This window comes from Macaca thibetana, chromosome 8 (genome assembly GCF_024542745.1).
Source record: "Macaca thibetana thibetana isolate TM-01 chromosome 8, ASM2454274v1, whole genome shotgun sequence".
NCBI classification, from domain to species: Eukaryota; Metazoa; Chordata; class Mammalia; order Primates; family Cercopithecidae; genus Macaca; species Macaca thibetana.
In genome coordinates, this window is record NC_065585.1 from 138999212 (window position 1) to 139018452 (window position 19241).

Sequence of the window (19241 nt, forward strand, 5' to 3'; positions counted from 1 at the left end):
TTTCCTCCTCTCCCACTCTGGGAGGAATTTGTCTCACGTCGTGTTCTTCCCAGTTCTCGTCCGTGGGGGAGCCAATGCCAGGAATTATCTCAAGATACTTTTGCCACTGTGTGTCCTCTGATCTCAATTTTTCTTGTTCTCAATCATTTTTCTGCTGCTTCTCTGACTCTTGTTCAGAGATATATCATTGCATAAATAAAAATAATTAAAACCAAGGGATGCTGAAAGGTGAAATAAAGGATTATTTTAACCTGCTGACTATAGTCAGGGCTTAACCATAGGATCCTGTTGTCAACTGCACAGTATACTTATAATATTGAAAATATAAATAAATACACAGAAATCTCTACAATCTGTGACTATTGAATGATATGACATTTAATCGCTGGCATTTATGAGTCTCTCCCTATTTTTTTTTATTGTTGTTGTTTAGTCATTTGGATTTCTGTAGTGTAAATAATGCTGCAATGAACATCTTTAAACATTTACCTTTTCCTTCTTGGAAATCATGCTCATAATAGAGATTTCTGTAAATGTATTACTAGGTTTAATGTTATAATTGATTTTTTATGGCTTTATTCCAATGACTTTCCCAAACAGTTGTGGCAAATAATGTTGCCATCATTTAGTTACTCAAATGACTCACTAGCATTGCATATTGTTATTTATTTATTTGAGATGGAGTCTCACTCTGTTGCCAGGCTGGAGTGCAGTAGCGTGACCTCGGCTCACTGCAACCTTCGCCTCCTGGGTTTAAGAGATTCTCCTGCCTCAGCCTCCCAAGTAACTGGAATTACAGGTGCCCAATCACCACTCCTGGCTAAGTTTTGTATTTTTAATAGAGACGGGGTTTTACCATGTTAGTCAGGCTGGTCTCGATTTCTTGACCTCGTGATCCGCCCGCCTTGGTCTCCCAAAATGCTGGGATTACAAGCGTGAGCCACCGAGCCCAGCCTGTATATTGCTATTTTAAAGAGGAAACGATGCCATTTCATTAGTTTATTAAATAGGAAAAAGCTATGGATAATAATGAAACCTCATGGCTCCATGGAATGCTTAATATTTGGCAAATGTTAATGAAGACAAACTCCAAACAGCACTTACATTAATCTTGCGAACGCCAAGGTCACGGTGCAGGCCCACATCATACATTGCCTGGTTGCTATCTTCCATATGTTCTCACTTAATCTTTATGGTGATATCCAATTGCTTTAATATAAAACACAGACTGATTCATATTCTGAGCCTTACCTGTCTCTTAAATCTAATCTCTGAGTAAACCCACATCATGCCCTCTGTGTTCCCATCCCCCATCTGGTGGCCCCTCTGCCCCGTCCTGTCTTTTTTCCTGCCCACCTCTACTTTTTCAAGGTCCTGAACACAGAAACAAAAAATTATAGAATTCTGGGAAACACCTGCCATAATAATATATTGTTTGATTTTCCAGCATTTATTTACAAGTTTCAAAGCTACAGGCTCACTCCAATATTGTCAATGGTTAAGGAATTTACATATAAAATTGAAATTTCCATTTCACTTCATTCTCCACAGGAAAAGTCCCTCTGCAGAAGCTCGAAGACTTTATTTTATGACTTGATTTTCAGTTGATTGTGAGGACAATGACCGGTGACCTCATGCTCTTTAAAAACTCATTGTGTTGCCTGGCACTGAGGGTGGGTTTCAGCAGAATTACATGACAGGGAGGAGGTTCTCCCAGAACTGGTGCTACACAGTATGGTTTTGCTGCTGTATTAGGAGCAGGTTCCCAGTCTAATGGGAACTACCTTTATGGATAAAGCTGTGCCTAAACATTCAAAGATGCTAGAGATGGCTTCTGCTGCTTCAAGTACTCACACCGTCTTCAACAGAGTGGGCGAGAGGAGTCTGCACGATGGCTCATTTAGCTTTAAGATTACGGTATCAGATGACACCTAATTTATGGATTAGTTACTTCTTACTAATTAATGAGTAAATGTTTAAACCACACAGACTGCAGACATTGATTATCTCTTGTCTTACCTAGAGTTTATTCTAGGGAACATAAAAGACAGAATGATAAAACACAATACATCATGTTATAAAAAATTGTACTGGCAGTAGTCGCCAGCTTAGGGATTATACAGTTTTTTTGTTTTTTTTGTTTTTGTTTTTGTTTTTAGAAAAAGACTAAAGAGACTGGAATGGATTTTCCTATTATATTTATATTAAACAGTTAAACAAAACAATGACATATTTCCCAGTCAGGAGTACTTAGACTGGTAGTATATTTCCTGTTTAAAATGGAATTATTAGGTACATGTTCACCCAACATTCTTTGTGGGCCCCTTTTATTATTATTTGTATTACTTTTTTGGCGGGGGGAGGGGTGGGGGAACAGAGTCTGGCTGGAGTGCAGTGGCGCGATCTCAGCTCACTGCAACCTCCGCCTCCGGGGTTAATGCCATTCTTCTGCCTCAGTCTCCTGAGTAGCTGGGACTACAGGTGCCCGCCACCGCACCCAGCTAACTTTCTGTATTTTTAGTAGGGACAGGGTTTCACCATGTTAGCCAGCGTGGTCTTGATCTCCTGACCTCATGATTCACCCGCCTCGGCCTCCCAAAGTGCTGGGATTACAGGTGTGAGCCACCACGCCTGGCCTGTATTACTTTCTTAAATAATTTACATCATATGCCTTTTTTCCATAGTAAAGATTATCAAATTTATTTTTGGTATGTGCTACATTCCTTTTAAAGAGCACACTATTTTATTAAATGCATATGGTTATAATTCTACTACTACTAATAACATCCAGTTGGACTGGATGGCAACTGACTCCTTAGAAAATATACATTATTAAACTTATATCCAACAACTTCATCTTAAGCAGCTACATATGATGACACTCCTCCTTCAAATTCCGGAGTAATTTAACCTCTCAAATATACGCTTTATTTTGTCTATTTGTTTCTTTCAGCCTATGAATTACAGAACTGTCCAGATCCACCCCCATTTCAGAATGGGTACATGATCAACTCGGATTACAGTGTGGGGCAATCAATATCTTTCGAGTGTTATCCTGGGTACATTCTAATAGGCCATCCTGTGCTCACTTGTCAGCATGGGATCAACAGAAACTGGAACTACCCTTTTCCAAGATGTGATGGTAAGTTCATCATTTTGCTTGGGGGCAATTTAATGTTTCATGGGCATAATAGCACATTAAATATTAAATGAACATATCCAATAATGTATTAATGTATTCAATAAATATTCATTGAGAATCTATTATGTTTTACTCACTCTACTTAATATTTAAGGAATATGTCATATACTAGTAAGTTAAAAGTGGAAAAGAAACCCTTGTTGCCAAGGAAATTATAAGGATAGCAAAATAGTAAACACAAGAGGAATGTTATACTCAGCTGCAGGTAAGGAGATGGCACAGGCTTGGCAAGCCATCAGGGAAATCTCCGTGAAGTCAGCAGCGTACAGCTTTACAGTGGTTATATCAAATTGTCGGACCAGAGGGAAAAAGGGTACTTATTAATTTGATCTTTGGTATTTATTTTTGTTTAGCTTTTACAATAATTGTATATTGCTTTTGCATTTCAGAAAAATGAACTCATTTTTGTAGTGGGCCTTGAAAGGTACATAGCATTTTGCTACTTGGAGGTGGAACACTCCAGGTAGAAGAAACAGTGTCAGAAAAAGCGCAGTATAGATGCAGTCTTAGGAGAAAACAGTAGAATGGTCTAATAGTGTAGGAGGAGGGGCTCTCGGGAGAGGTTGGAGGAAAGTTCTTATTCAATGGTGCAACAGAAGACCTGGTCTCTTTAGCTGTCCTTTCCTGAGCAGGAATCCTGACTTTAATGCTTCTGTGTGACTGCCTAATTTTTATGATGACTTTGACATTTTTTCAATATCAAATTAAAATAATAGATCCATACGATGTTTAGGAAGAATGCATATGTAATAGAAAATTGACTGTAAACCCGATATTCTAACACTATGCATACAGGGCCTTTGAATGAAAAAATAATGAAATTACCAATTCCGTGGACCTTTGAAATACTAAACACTTGGCCGGGCGCGGTGGCTCAAGCCTGTAATCCCAGCACTTTGGGAGGCCGAGACGGGCGGATCACGAGGTCAGGAGATCGAGACCATCCTGGCTAACACGGTGAAACCCCGTCTCTACTAAAAATACAAAAAACTAGCCGGGCGAGGTGGCGGGCGCCTGTAGTCCCAGCTACTCAGGAGGCTGAGGCAGGAGAATGGCGCAAACCCGGGAGGCGGAGCTTGCAGTGAGCTGAGATCCGGCCACTGCACTCCAGCCCGGGCTACAGAGCAAGACTCCGTCTCAAAAAAAAAAAAAAAAAAAAAAAAAAAAAAAAGAAATACTAAACACTTATATCCTGTGGGGAAAAGGGAAAGACATCTGGCCGTGCTTTAATTTCTACTGAAGAAGTAAAAGAAGCACATCAATAGACTTTTTAAATCACAGTTTTTACCCATATTTATCTATTCTATATTATTATAAAAATAACTACAAACACACTTTGGGAGGCCAAGGCAGATAGGTCACGAGGTCAGGAGTTTGAGACCATCCTGGCTAACACGGTGAAACCCCATCTCTACTAAAAATACAAAAAAATTAGCCAGGCGTGGTGGCGGGCGCCTGTAGTCCCAGCTAGTCAGGAGTATGAGGCAGGAGAATGGCGTGAACCCAGGAGGCTGAGGTTGCAGTGAGCTGAGATCACGCCACTGCACTCCAGCCTGGGCGACAGAGCGAGACTCCGTCTCAAATAAATAAATAAATTAATTAAATTAAATAAAAAATAAGTGCAAACAATTATTTCACCATATTTTAAAAGTATTTTATCTTAATCTAATATTTATTTAATTACATATAAAATAGCACTTAAAATTAATTTTATAAAATAAGGATAGCAGTAACCTATCTGGGCTATTTTTCATTAAAACATTTTTTAAATCTTTAAGTCTACTTTCCATTCTAGAAACTCATATATATGTATAAATTCCTTTGAAATTATCAGGATTGAAACCTCTTATTTACAAGTTTGGTGTGAAGACTTTGAATTCATATGTAAATGGTAGACTCTCTGGCTTGATATTAAAAAACTACAATTAAGTATCTAATTTGATTTTATTGCTTTCTCAAGCTTAGTTTTTCAATATGGAAATAACTGCTCTGGCTTAGAATTATTTTGTCAGTGTGAAAATAACAAAATCTACCTTTTTTGATAGAATTTAAAGTGATGCCACCTTTCCTAATTCTAACATGGTATATAACACCATCCACAATTAGCTAAACTCTGGATGAGTTTAAAGCCTAAAGCCCTTGAGACTCCCAAAACCAGCCTGAGGCTTCATTCTCCATTAGAAGAACTCAGAGACATCTCTAACACTGTCATGCTGGTCGTTATGGTTTTAACAGGGAGGGGATATGTCAGTATCTTCCAGGGAAAAGACACGTGTGGCCGAGTCCAGGAGGATGTCTCGCTCTCTCAGAAACCGCATGTGACCACAGGCAGAAGACCATCACCCTGGTCACCTCTTCGGGTCTGAGTTTTGGGGTTTCTAGTGGGGCTCTGCTTTGTAGGCAGGACTGAGGGATTGAATGTCCAATGGCTGATCTTGGCCTCCAGGTAGACAGCTGTGCCCCACATGCCCCAGCCTAAGCTACATGGTTGGTTTTTCTGGTGTAACCAGCTCCCACCTGGCACTGCTAGATCGGACCAATTACATACTCCACAAAGACCCCTCCCAGGAGTGAGCGCAGAGGCCAGATCTCTCTGGTCCATGCCAAGTTCTTTACTAAACAAGCATTTGTACTATTATATTTCTATTTTTACCAATACTCATAAACCAAATTAAAAAACTGAAACACAGGATTCATGTAAAAGTTGATCATAAATATTGAAAGAAATTAGAGGACCTATATAAAGGATTTTCTAAGAACCATCTAATGTGTATTTAATACCCTTTTCATATTAAAAAAGCTGTTATTTAACACAAAAGGTGCTTTACTTGTGAAAGTTTATATTTCTTAAAGAAGTCATTGATTCATAAGAATGAGGAGGCTGTTCAGATGCCTATTGGGTATGGTTATATGGCACTTAAGTCTTCCCCAGAGACAGCAGTAAACACTGCTGACAACCCAGTATCTTCATGTAACATGTATTTTATTAATTGACAGTGGTTTATCATTTCGGATCAATGGTTGCTATATAGGTCAAGTGTACTGAAAAACCATCTTCAAAGGTCCAGCCCTGTAGACTTCGAAAGAACTTCAGAAAAAATGGAGATACTTTAAACAACTTCTCGATGTCTTTATTAAAAATTGACCAGTTTCGATAATTAATGAAATAATTCTAAATCCTAAGGCATCAGTCTTCACAAGTATATATGAAATCAATTTGTATGTACATACTGAAAATACATATTAAGCTACATAAGAATCTATTACGTGAAATTAATACAGTATAAATTTATCTGAAAAACTGTGATCTGAAAGTATGATATCTATGAAAATAAACAAATGAAAGAAAATGTCTCTGAAAGTTACCTGAGAAATTCAAGACATTATTTTTCTGTCAGTAACATAATTACACAGAAGTCTCAGTTAAAAAAAAAAAAAAAGGTTATAGAGGCCGGGTGCAGTGGCTCACGCCTGTAATCCCAACACTTTGGGAGACCGAGGTGGGTGGATCACTTGAGGTCAGGAGTTTGAGAACAGCCTGGCCAACATGGCAAAGCCCCAACTCTACTAAAAATACAAAAATTAGCCAGGCGTGGTGGCGGGCACCCAGCTACCTGGGAGGCTGAGTCAGGAGAATCGCTTGAACCCGGAAGGTGGAGGTTGCAGTGAGCCAAGATAGCACCATTGCACTCCAACCTGGGTGACATAAGCAAAACTCCATCTCAAAAAAAGAAAAAAAAAATTGGGGTTATAATTGTTAAAATATGTTTAAGAAACTGAAATGTTTATGCATAAAAGTATACTTTTAGGTATCAAAAAAATCTTAAACACTATCATAACAAACTTGACTTAAATGCGTTAGTATGTGTATAGTGGGGAACTGCATAGACGGAGATAATTATTAGTGTAAGTAATATGTTGTGATAGGTATGTTAGCAGCTTCTTTGAATTTGACAGATTTTGTAAGCAGAAAACAATTTTATTGCAAAATTGACATGAGAAATGCAACCAGCTAAACAATGTATTATTACATACATATTTTTTGAAATTAAGACTTACCAAGTTGATTGGTAAATACAGAAAATAATCTTTCCCAGTAATAGAGAATAAAAATAACTGTAAAGAATGCAACTCTCTTTATTTTTCTTACTTACATTCACAAATACAGTTTTTAAAATCTCCATTACCAAACGACAATTTCCAAGACAGAGTGCATTCTGGCTTCTTATCTGAAAATACCTCTAAGGAAACCAGAGTAAGAGAAGGAAGAAAAATGATGGCAGAAATAACTCTGGTGCCCTACACGGTAGGGGAGATTAAGCTTTCAGTATCTGGATATATTAAGAGTCAGGATATTTTTATATTAATAAATATTTACATATATATTTATATTTATTATAACATATTTACTATATTTTATATTAATATTTATGCCAAGTATATTTATTAGTTTTTTAATATGGAATTTCTTTCATATTCTTAATGTTTAGGCAAAAAACTTAACATAATTCTAGAGAAAACCATCTATAAATGATAAGCCTCTTAGCAAACATTCAAGGTTTTAAAATTTAAATTATTTTGTTTTTACTTTATTTATTTGAGATGGGGTCTCAATCTGTTGCCCAGGCTGGAGTGCAGTAGTGCAATCACCGCTCACTGTAGCATTGACCTGCCAGGCTCAAGCAGTCCTCCCACTTCAGCCTCCCAAGTGGCTGGGACTATAGGCATGTGCTCCCATGCATGACTAATTTAAAAAAAAAATTATTGTTTTTTTTTTTTAATAGATGGGATCCCCCTGTATTGCCCAGACTAGTCTCGAACTCCTGGGCTCAAATGATCCTCCTGCCTCAGCCTACCAAAGTGCTGAAATTATAGCTATGAGCCACACACAGCCAGCCTGTTTTAATTTTAATTTGATGTAACATCACTTAATATGCCCTATCCATCTCTCTTCACAGAAAGTCACATTGCATAAAGAGAGGAAAAGGTAGCACAATAAAGAGATGTTTCCTTGTACCTCCGCCCTCCTTTGCCAATGTGTGCCAGCCCACCAGTTGATTTTCTGGTATCTTCTAGCTCTGGCTTCACACCTGAGCAGGAGTCAGTCACATATACCCATCACTTTTGTGTGTGTGAACCACCAAAAGTCCCCCCTTCCCATTTCTCAGGGATATCAATTAACGAAGGGAAGCCTCGGTGGTATTTGAGGCAATGGTAGAGAGCGGTGCTGTGGGGGAGGTCAGTGGCGCCAGGGTACCTGGGCTAGTTTGCCATTGGGCATGGCATTCAAGTTAGGCATCACCGCCATCACTTTGAACACAGCGACTGCTGGCTCTAGAATTGGATCAAAATATGCTGCTTTGTTATCTTTATGTGCTTATTCTCTGGAAAAATACATGAGCAAACAGCTTCAGCAATTCCCTCCTCCACCGCCTTGCACCGCAATGCTGTCTCCCACGTGCACATCGGGGTATTCATGAGCACGGAAATGCGTGTGCGTCTCTTTACCCCATGGCTCCCGAGACTGGAGGGAGTGTGCCCTCTCCATCTCTTTCAGTTGCTGATGCCATGGTCAGCTGCTTGTCTTCCTGGTCAGGCTCGGACCAGAGTCTCCCAGGCAGACAGGTGAGGAGCTGGGAGGTACCTGCTGTGTTCCACGCAGAGCTTCCTCCTTCATCTCACTCCAGACTCCACTTTGAAGCCCGCCTCCAGGGAAAGGAAGGCAGGGGGGATGCGCTTCCTGCCGAGACACGCACACTTCCTGCGGAGGCAGATCACAGGCCCGCGTCTCTGCGGAGCTCAGTGAGACCCACCACTTGGGGAAATGCAAGCATGCCTTTGATGCCACTCCAGGGAGGCTAAAGACTTTCTGGAACTAGATAAAGATCAGGCCAAGGAAAAGGAGAGGGGAAATTTCGACTCCAGTTTTTTTAAGGTCTTCTTTTTTTTCATCTCTAGACTACCCAGTGGGAGGGCAACAGGATTTTGCTTTGAGAGAATTTTGTGTGCTCACGGATAGAATGTTATTATCTTATGTGATGATGAGCGTCTCTTCTTTTCCTTCACAGCACTTACACCCGTTGAATTTTAAACTTCTGTAGTGTTTGCTTAATATCTCTTTTCATCACTGTTCAGTAAGCTTTTTACAAAGGCAGCAACAGGGTCTCCACGGTTCACTATGGCGTCTCCAGCCCCAAGCACCCTTTCTGGTACATAATACACTCTCAGTAGATACTTGTTGAGGGAGTGATTGAAAAGATTTGTTATTTGGATTTCATAGATAAATCATGGCAAGAATCACTGACTTGCTCAATGTCATAGAGCTATTCAGTGGCATAAAGAATATTGGAATCAGGAATGTGTTCTACCAAGAAAATCACCACCTCATTTCTTTTGCCCTTTAAGACGTGGGAACGATGGCTTTTTGTTTTGTTTTCCCAACAGGAAGGATGCTACTATCTATAATGTGGTTAGATAACTTCAAGATTCAACTAGAAAAGCAGAAATGCAAAAGGGAAACCTTAGCATTGTAAGTCCACACTAAATTAATAGCATGGAGTCACTCGTAAAGGGTTTCAGCCTAATTGGTTTTATGAGTTTACTATTAAAGTGCTTTCTGGTTATTCTCTAATTCATCAATTCATCAATTTGTTTATCACGATCCGAGCTAGACAATAGGGACTGATGAAAGGAGGTAGCGGCTGGGGTGGAAGGAGGAGACGCAGACCATGTCTCCTAGAGGCTGACAGTCTCGTGGGAGCTGTGTGGTCTGTGAGCAGATGCTGGACCTCTAGAGCCAGAGCAACCAGGAAAGACTTTAAGAAGGCAGTGACAAGGCGTTGAGTTTTGAAGGAAGAGACAAATTTGCCTTGGCAGAAAATAGAAGAAAGGCATGTGAACACTCCCTCGACATCTGGAGGGAGGAAAAGTGCACTGCCAACAGGAGACCAAAGTAGCTTGTTATGGGGACAGCGTGGTTTATAGTCCCATTATTATTATTATTAATTATTATTAGAGACAGAGACTCTCTCTGTCACCCAGGCTGGAGTGCAATGGCACAATCTTGGCTTACTGCACCCTCCACCTCCCAGATTGAAGCAATTCTCCTGCCTCAGCCCCCCAAGTACCTGGGATTACAGGTGTGCACCACCACGCCTGGCTAATTTTTGTATTTTTAGTAGAGTTGGGGTTTCATCATGTTGGCCAGGCTGGTCTTGAACTCCCGACCTAAGGTGATCCACCCCCCTCAGTTTCCCAAACTGCTGGGATTACAGGAGTGAGCCACCGTGCCCGGCGTATGGTCCCATGTTACAGATGACAAGCTTCAGGAGTGTCCCAGACCCTGACCTCATAGAATTTACAGAAATGGAGGCTCCCAGGGGTAATTTGCTTCTCCAGCTTGCAAATCCAGGTTTGTGTGACTCCAGACCTCACTTAGTAATAATGATGTCTCTACATATAGTCCTTTCTTCTGATGAAAGGATCCAAATCTCCAGTCAGGTTCAATCCAATGTTCTTTTCAAATCAATACACATCTGTGCGGTTCAGTGGTTCAGCAATGTATCATATCCTGCCTCACGGTATATTCTCACTTGTTATTAAACTTTTCTTTTGTTTATCTGTTTGTGTATTTGGGCCTTTTTCCTCCACCTAAATTCTATACCATCTTTGGCAGCCCTTCAAGGTTCAAGAGAGTTGTGAACACTCATCTCACACCTCTTAGCTGTTGGTTTGATTTCAAAGTTCAAAGTTTTATGACTTTGATGCACTATGTTTGAATTAAAGACTATATTTCAGGTTATTCCATTAGTGCTTGGACTTGTCGTTTTCCATAAATAAAATAATTACCATTAAAATAATAAATATACATTTCTTAACAAAATTGAAAATAAATTGGGTATTGTGGTAGTTCTTCAAGTTGTTGAACACTTGTAAAAACTGGAAATGCTTCCGTAAAACATCACTCACATAATCTTACATTACATTATCTTACTTCTGCAGGTGTATATCCAAAGAAGTAAGATAAGTAAAGAATTGATAATGTTTTTGTTTTAAGGCAAATAGACTTAGATAAAACTGTTTCAGATGACTTGTAAATAGGGTCTAGCGGTGTGAGTTAGAAAAAGCAGTTACATAGTTATGAATACTTTCCCCATAATTCATTGTGCTGGACACTCGAATGGGTTATCAGCAGGTCACAGGTGATAACTAAGGATTTTATTTGAGTCATAGAAGAATAAATTTGTCCTAAAGGAATTTTGAAGATATGGAGAATATATTAAATAAAACTGAGATAACTTAGCTTAGACATATAATTCTTCTAAGGTCTTCAAATTTTAGGGGAGTAATTTTGACAAAACAGTCATCAGAAATATTTCTCACTTACTTCCCTTCAGGAAAAATGTTGGCTAAGGTACTTTGGAGTCAAATATTTAGCTTTCTACTTTCTAAAATCAGCTGTATGGCATTTTTTTTTTTTCTTGGCTTCCTTCGCAGCCCCTTGTGGGTACAATGTAACTTCTCAGAATGGCACCATCTACTCCCCTGGCTTTCCTGATGAGTATCCAATCCTGAAAGACTGCATTTGGCTCATCACGGTGCCTCCCGGGCACGGAGTTTACATCAACTTCACCCTGTTACAGACGGAAGCTGTGAACGATTACATTGCTGTTTGGTATGAGAACCTCTCAAGTCAAAATATCTGTAATCGTGATAAACAATTCTGACTTAGCATACATATGCCATTTATATACAGGGCACATATTTAGAATAAACTTCTTAGATACTAGAGAAGAAATTCACCGAAATCCAGAGATACAGGGAATCAATTTCACATAGTACATGTGGGTTTTGCGGCATGGTAGAAATAGGCAAAATTGTGTCTGTGTGTCTGTATCTGTGTGTGTGTAGAGGATGTGTGTTTGTGGGTGTGTGTGGGATATATCTGTGTGCTGTGTGTTTCTATGGGTGTGTATGTGTGGTGTGTGTGGCTTGTGTATGTCTGTGTGTGGCTTATATGTGTGTTTGTGTGTGTGGTGTCTGTGTGTGTGGTGTGTATGTTATGTGTGTGTGCATGTTGTGTGTGGTGTGGCTGCACTCTTGTCGGAGCCCACAGTGGAAGCAGGAGCAGAAGCCAGTGGCCAGGGCAAGTAGAAGCAGAAGACCATGCTGGCCAGGCTGGTTTTGAACTCCTGACCTCAGGTGATCTGTCCACCTTGGCCTCCCAAAATGCTGGGATTCAAGGTGAGAGCCACCGTGACTGGCCAATTTTACCTCTTTCTGGTAAAAGAAAGAGTGCTTACAAAACTCCCTATATGCTTGATGAAACAATGACAAAAATCATGCAACATGGATGAGGAAAGGCGTGCTGCTGTTGACATGTGACCAGTGCCGAGCGCCTGCTGAACACTAATGAAAGACAGAGACTGGAGAGTTCCTCAACTTTGTGGAAATTCAACATCTTGATGTTTACAAACACAGTATCCAGAGAGTGGATATGTTTTATTGCTTTTATAAAAAAAATCAATTCATTAGCCAAAGTTTCCATTAATCTCACTCAGAAGTAAATATACTTAGACAGCCACCTCTTTCTGTCTTTCTAGGGACGGTCCCGATCAGAACTCACCCCAGCTGGGAGTTTTCAGTGGCAACACAGCCCTCGAAACGGCATATAGTTCCACCAACCAAGTCTTGCTCAAGTTCCACAGCGACTTTTCAAATGGAGGCTTCTTTGTCCTCAATTTCCACGGTCAGTTGATTTTTCACTCCAGTAATTAAGACTGAGAATTTCATGTGGTGTTTCCTGCTGAAGTTTCTTGACTCAGCTGAGGGTGTATATGATTCTCTTGCATTGGAGGCCACTGTTTCCTGTGGTCCTTTTTTTGTTTAATGATATCTTTATTCTTTCACATCATATCAAGCTTGGATTTATTCCAAGATACATGTATCCTAAGTGAAGCTCTGCGATGAAGACCATTGAAAGAGATTTGGTACCTTTTATAGATTTACTCATCCCTGTCTCAAGAAAAGATGTTATAGCAAATGTCATGTAACTATAAATGGTGTGAAAGCAAACCTCCAATAATCCTGGGAATGCACTCTAAATGGTATGCAGAACATCTATCAATCAATCGCTTATCTCTCACGAACACTGCCACCCACAGAATTCCTCGGGACAAGGGACAGGGCAAATGTTAGCAAATCTAAACATGGACAGGGAGCCAGGTTGACTTTTGAGTCATTCTTCTTGCAAAATTCCAAACATCTGTAAAGTGTGTTTCTTTAAATGCTATACTTTAAAAAATAATTGTATACTTTTTTCCTTGGGCTTTAACTATTTTTTGGCATTAAATAATAATATGAACATTTGAAGCTTGGGAATTTTATAAAACTATGATTCATGAATATAGACATTTCAGTCAGCATACTTAAGCATTATAACAACTGTCAGGTGAATTTTTGTAATAGTTGTGTTTTATTCAGCAAGTGTAATTGCAATTATTATTATTCTTTCCATTAATCATTTAGCATTTCAGCTCAAGAAATGTCAACCTCCCCCAGCGGTTCCACAGGCAGAAATGCTTACTGAGGATGATGATTTCGAAATAGGTAATATTTTCTTCATTACAATACCATGAACTCAACATGACATTTTTTTACACCCACTTCTCATTGTAATCATTACTCAGACAAGTTAATGAGTAATTTGTCAGAGAAACAAAAACAAAAACAAAAAGCAAACTGTCCTTAAAGTATTGCTGAGAACTTATGCAGAGGTCATGTGTCAAATAGAAAATGTCTGTCCTTCTTCATTACCATGATTTTTTTTTGTTTTGCCATTTGAATTTTGATGTCAGTTTGAACATTTTTTTCCTCTACGACATTTGCTAATCGTATTTGCTAGACAGACGGGCAGATATCTCCATTTGGTTAGGGGGACGCATTCATGCACTTGAGAAAAATCTTAATCATTCGTGGCTAAAAGGATGATTACATAACATTAGCATTTCCTTGAAACTGGGATATAATAAAAGAAAATATTTGGTGATGATATTTAGGATTTCTGCTTTATCATTTTATATTAATGATCTAATTTATTAAATACTCTTCTGGTCATACTGAGAAGGCAGTGATGGCATATGTTTATAGTATAATTATTGTAACCCAGGATTTTTCAGCCCCAATTGTAAAACTCTGCCCTGTGTTTCAGACCACTGGTCAAACCATGTGACCCGATTTCTGCTGTCCTCACCCTGGCTTAGTTAATTGGAATGTTGTGCTAAGTAGGCCAAGGTCAGAGATGAGTCTCCATGGATGCTGTAAAGCCATTCGATTCTACAATCTTGCTTAAACCATAGCATCTGTTTTCCTTTTTTTTTTTTTTTTTTTTTAATTTTTCCATCTGCAATCACTGGGGAAGGGGAACCAACGTGAATGCATCAGTCAAGGAAGAAAAGCTGGCCCATCATTTCAGTACTAATATCGGCTAAGCTTAATAGAGCATCTTTATAAATTAAGAACTTAAAATGGTACTACTTTTAAAAGACTAAAAATAAATACAGACACAGTTTCTAAAAAGATTTGCAAGTTGGTTTAATTCATTAAGTAGTCTGATATGTGTAACACCCTCACACGCTCAGAAGGTCACACACAAATTCCTGGTTTGTTGTATTGACTCTTCTAGGAGATTTTGTGAAGTACCAGTGCCACCCCGGGTACACCTTGGTGGGGACCGACACTCTGACCTGCAAGCTCAGTTCCCAGTTGCAGTTTGAAGGTTCTCTCCCAACATGTGAAGGTATGCACTGTTTGATACTAAAACTACATAAACTTATTCAACATGGAAAATTGTATTGTTTGTATTGGTCTGCATTTCTTTGTAGAGGTGTGAATTTATTTATTTTTTATTTATTTTGGAGATAGGGTCTTACTCTGTCACCCAGGTGGGAGTGCAGTGGTGCAATCATAGCTCACCACCGCCTCAACTTCCCTCGTCTCAGGTGATCCTCCTGCCTCAGCCTCCTGAGTAACTGGGACTACATGCGTGTACCACCATGCCTGGCTAATTTTTGGAAATTTTTTATATATATAAACAGGTTTTCACCATGTTACCCAGGCTGGTCTTGAACTTCTGGACTCAAGCGATCCCCCTGCCTCAGCTTCCCAAATTGCTAAGATTGCAGGCATGAACCACTGCACCCAGCCTGCACTTAATCTGTGCTCTGATCCCATTGCAATGAAACTAGCATGCTAACAGAAATATCCAATGATGCTTTTTCTTTTAGCTAGTCCTAGAAAATAAACCAAGGCCATATCAAATAAGAAATCATGTTTCTCACAGCAATTTATCATGTAAATGTTCAAATATGGCAAAATTGAAATAATTTTAATACCGGAATAATTTAACACCTTAATATACACCACCTAGCTTCCACTAAGAAAACTTACAAAGTATTTCCTTTGTCACATGACTATCTGTTATTTTTCTAGCCATTTATTAAACTATGCTATATTTTTGACGCATTTCAAGGCAAATTTTGAATATTACTTCATTTTGCTGTAAATGCATTAGCATGCATATAATTAGCTGGTGTTTAATATTTTGATGTAAATTTATAAACAATGAAATGTGTACATTTCATGTTTTTCTCACATGTGTTTAGCATATGTAGACCATGTGCAAGAAAATAGACAATATACAATAATAGAACAAGATACTGAGGCTGAATCTGTTGATTTCATCTATTAGAAGACAAGTAGGTTACTTTTAAAAGATTGTTTAATAGACACCACTTTCAAGTTTGAATAAAAAAGACTTGAAAAACTATACATAAGCTCAAATGCGCAAGTAAGTCAGAAACATCATAGTTCACCTATCAAAAAGCTTTCCAAATTAGAACAGTTTTTATGCCTTCAAAATCATAATGAAGTGCAGATGTAGTGCTTTTAAGCAATGCGGCTCTTTCAAGGAATCCAACGTTTGTAATTCCTTAGGGTGGGTGATGCAGCTCAAAGGGCCCCTACAATTTAGGAAGGCAGGACCTGGAGCCAGAGTCGGTCAATCAGGCAGCTTTGAGCAAATCACTCTTCCCTGCATTGTGCACAGAGAGGATAATTTATCTGCTGTATTTTTGAGATTGTGGTAAAGACTCGGTGAATATTAAATGAATTTATCTTTTGGAGTGTTTTATAATGTTAACTGCCTTCCCTGTAAAAGGAAGTTTTCCTTGCAAAACTATCAACTTGGCAGTGGTTTTGCAGATGCTCACACCTGTGAATGGCTCCTCTTCAAAGGTCTGATAACTGGCCGAGCGCGGTAGCTCATGCCTGTAATCCTAGCATTTTGGGAGGCCAAGGTGGGCGGATCACCTGAGGTTGGGAGTTCAAGACCAGCCTGACCAACATGGAGAAACCTTGTCTCTACTAAAAATAGCCAGGCATGGTGGTGCATGCCTGTAATCTACTCGAGTAGCGCAGCCAGCTACTTGAATGGCTGAGTCAGGAGAATTGCTTGAACCCGGGAGGTGGAGGTTGCAGTGAGCCAAGATCGTGCCATTGCACTCCAGCCTGGGAGACAGGCAAAACTCTGTCTCAAAAAGAAAAAAGAAAAAAAAAAGATCTGATAACTTTGTGCATTCTCATTCTGGAATGAGGCAGGATTCTAGGCACCCTGAAAGAGAGAAACAATCTTTTACATCTGAAGAAAAATTGGCATACATTTTGCAATGAATTATTACCAAATATCCATAATAACTTGGATTTTTTTGGAAAAAATATTAACGTTAAAGTTGTATCTACATGAGAGCCATTGATTACAGGAAACCACTACCTGAGCAGAGGGCCAGACCCTTAGCCTGCTTGTCTGTTTAAATGCTCAGCAGACCACAGGCTGTGGAAGTCATCAAAATCCATGCCTCTAGGTTGCCTTACTTAGAAGTGGAGATTGCATTGGCTGCAAAGTCAGGACCAAAGTCATTATCTTCTTAGAAAAAAGCCAACGTCTGTGCCATCTTCCAGGAGCAACAATGGTCTATATATGGGTTCTTTCCTCAAGGTGGGGGGATATAAAAAGTGTTCATCATCTGCCATTCTATATAAAAATGAACTCAGGCAAACCTTTGCATTTTTTAAGGTACATTTTAATCCCAACAAACAAAGCCTCAAGTTTCTCAGAATAGACGACTTTAAGTAAAGGTGATCTTAGCTGAGAAGAGAAGAAAGGCATACGTATGTATCAAATGTGCTTCTCTAAAAACAGGGAATTTTGGCCAGGCGCAGTGGCTCATACCTGTAACCCCAGAACTTTGGGAGGCCAAGGCGGGCAGATCACCTGAGGTCGGGAGTTCAAGACCACCCTGCCCAACATGAAGAAACCCCATCTCTACTGAAAATACAAAATTAGCCAGGCGTGGTGACACATGCCTGTAATCCCAGCCACTCGGGAGGCTGAGGCTGGAGAATCACTGGAACCTGGGAGGTGGAGGATGCAGTGAGCCAAGATTGTTCCATTGCACTCCAGCCTGGGCAACAAGAGCAGAACTACGTCATTTAAAAAATAATTTTAAAAAAGGAATTTGATTAGGGTGTCCTCTCCAGATGAACCTAGTTCTTATTTAAATGATGTTTAATTCATGGCAAGCTAAGAACAGAGAACAATCATGCATTGCATGACATTTATCCATGACAGACCGTGTAGATAAATGTGGTCCTGTAAATTATAATGAAGCTGAAAATTCCCACCACCGAGTGACGTCTAGCAGTCGCAGTGCTACGGGGCAACGCATTACCTTTTCCATGTTGAGACGTGTTCAGATGCGAGAATAGTTACCCTTGTGTTCCAGTTGCCTACAGTCTTCAGTACAGTCTCATGCTGTGCAGGTGTGTCGTCTCGGAGCAATAGGCTACACCATATGGCTTCATTGTGTAGCAAGCTGTACCATCTGGGTGTGTGTAAGTGTTCCTGGACCAAACTGAGGGTGGGGCTGTTGTTTTTCACGGCCCAATAACGAGATGCAGATGAACTGAGGAGGAAGAGAGTTTTTATTTCTATAACTGGTTACAGAGAGAAAGACTGGAAATTATCACCAGATCAACTCAAAATTACAAAGTTTTTTAGAGCTTTTATACCTCCTAAGCTATGTGTCTATGTGTAAGTGTGCATTTCTTTAAAGAAATAAGTGATTAACTTTTTAAAATGTATAACTAAGGTCTGAGTCCTGAAGACCTTCCTCTGGAGCCTCAGTAAGTTTACTGAATCTAAATGGTCCAGTGCTGGGGTGATTAGCCTTGTTTTGTCTCCTGTTAAATCACACAGGTTTGGGGTGTTCCTGTAGACCCCGATAAACTTGTTTGTGGAGGTCTGGGGAGTTTCTTCAGGCTGCTAATAAAACTTGTTGAATCCTAAAAGGGTCCTGTGAAGAATTCCTTTGTTACCTGGTCATGCTTCAAGGCCCAGGAGAAGCCTGGGGAAACTCTTTGTTACCTTCCAGGCTTTGTATAAAGGCGCTGGCTGTTTCAGCTTTTAATATTTGCCTGGAACACTCTGTTCCAGTCTTTGTATAAAGGCGCTGGCTCTTTCAGCTTTTAATATTTGCCTGGAACACTCTGTTCCAGTCTTTGTATAAAGGCGCTGGCTCTTTCAGCTTTTAATGTCTAACTGGAACACTCCGTTAGTACTGACACAGTTGTTATGGAGGCCTGCGTTCGTGAGACTGGCCTGCCGCTGAAGTGCATGCTGTTATGTTTGCGTGGTGCCGTGATCCCCTAAAGATGCATTTCTCACAGCCTGTCCCATCTTTAAGTGGCACACGTCAAAATCAGCACAACATGTGCGTTGTTCTCTAAATCTCCTCAGTCGTCACAGACATTTACAGGGAGTGTTCTGCAGACAAACTTCACCAACTTTCACTCACCTCGAAGGTCCCCACACCCCACTCCACTCCTCAGGAGGCACACAGGATTACCTCGTTCTCTTCTCTTTCAAGTCACGGGTCAATTTGCTGAAGACAAACGGAGAGTGATCTTAGCTGCCATTCTCTAA

The 19241-nt window shown here is 39.8% G+C and overlaps 1 protein-coding gene across 1 annotated transcript in view; it reads left to right on the forward strand.

Annotated features, from left to right (window-relative positions):
* The window catches only part of CSMD1 (CUB and Sushi multiple domains 1), a 2043790-nt gene that overhangs the window by 1865320 nt on the left and 159229 nt on the right, over nucleotides 1-19241 (forward strand). The window contains 5 exon segments of the mRNA XM_050802644.1: nucleotides 2954-3142; nucleotides 11699-11876; nucleotides 12805-12950; nucleotides 13730-13810; nucleotides 14886-14999. Coding sequence (XP_050658601.1) covers nucleotides 2954-3142; nucleotides 11699-11876; nucleotides 12805-12950; nucleotides 13730-13810; nucleotides 14886-14999 — 708 coding nt within the window.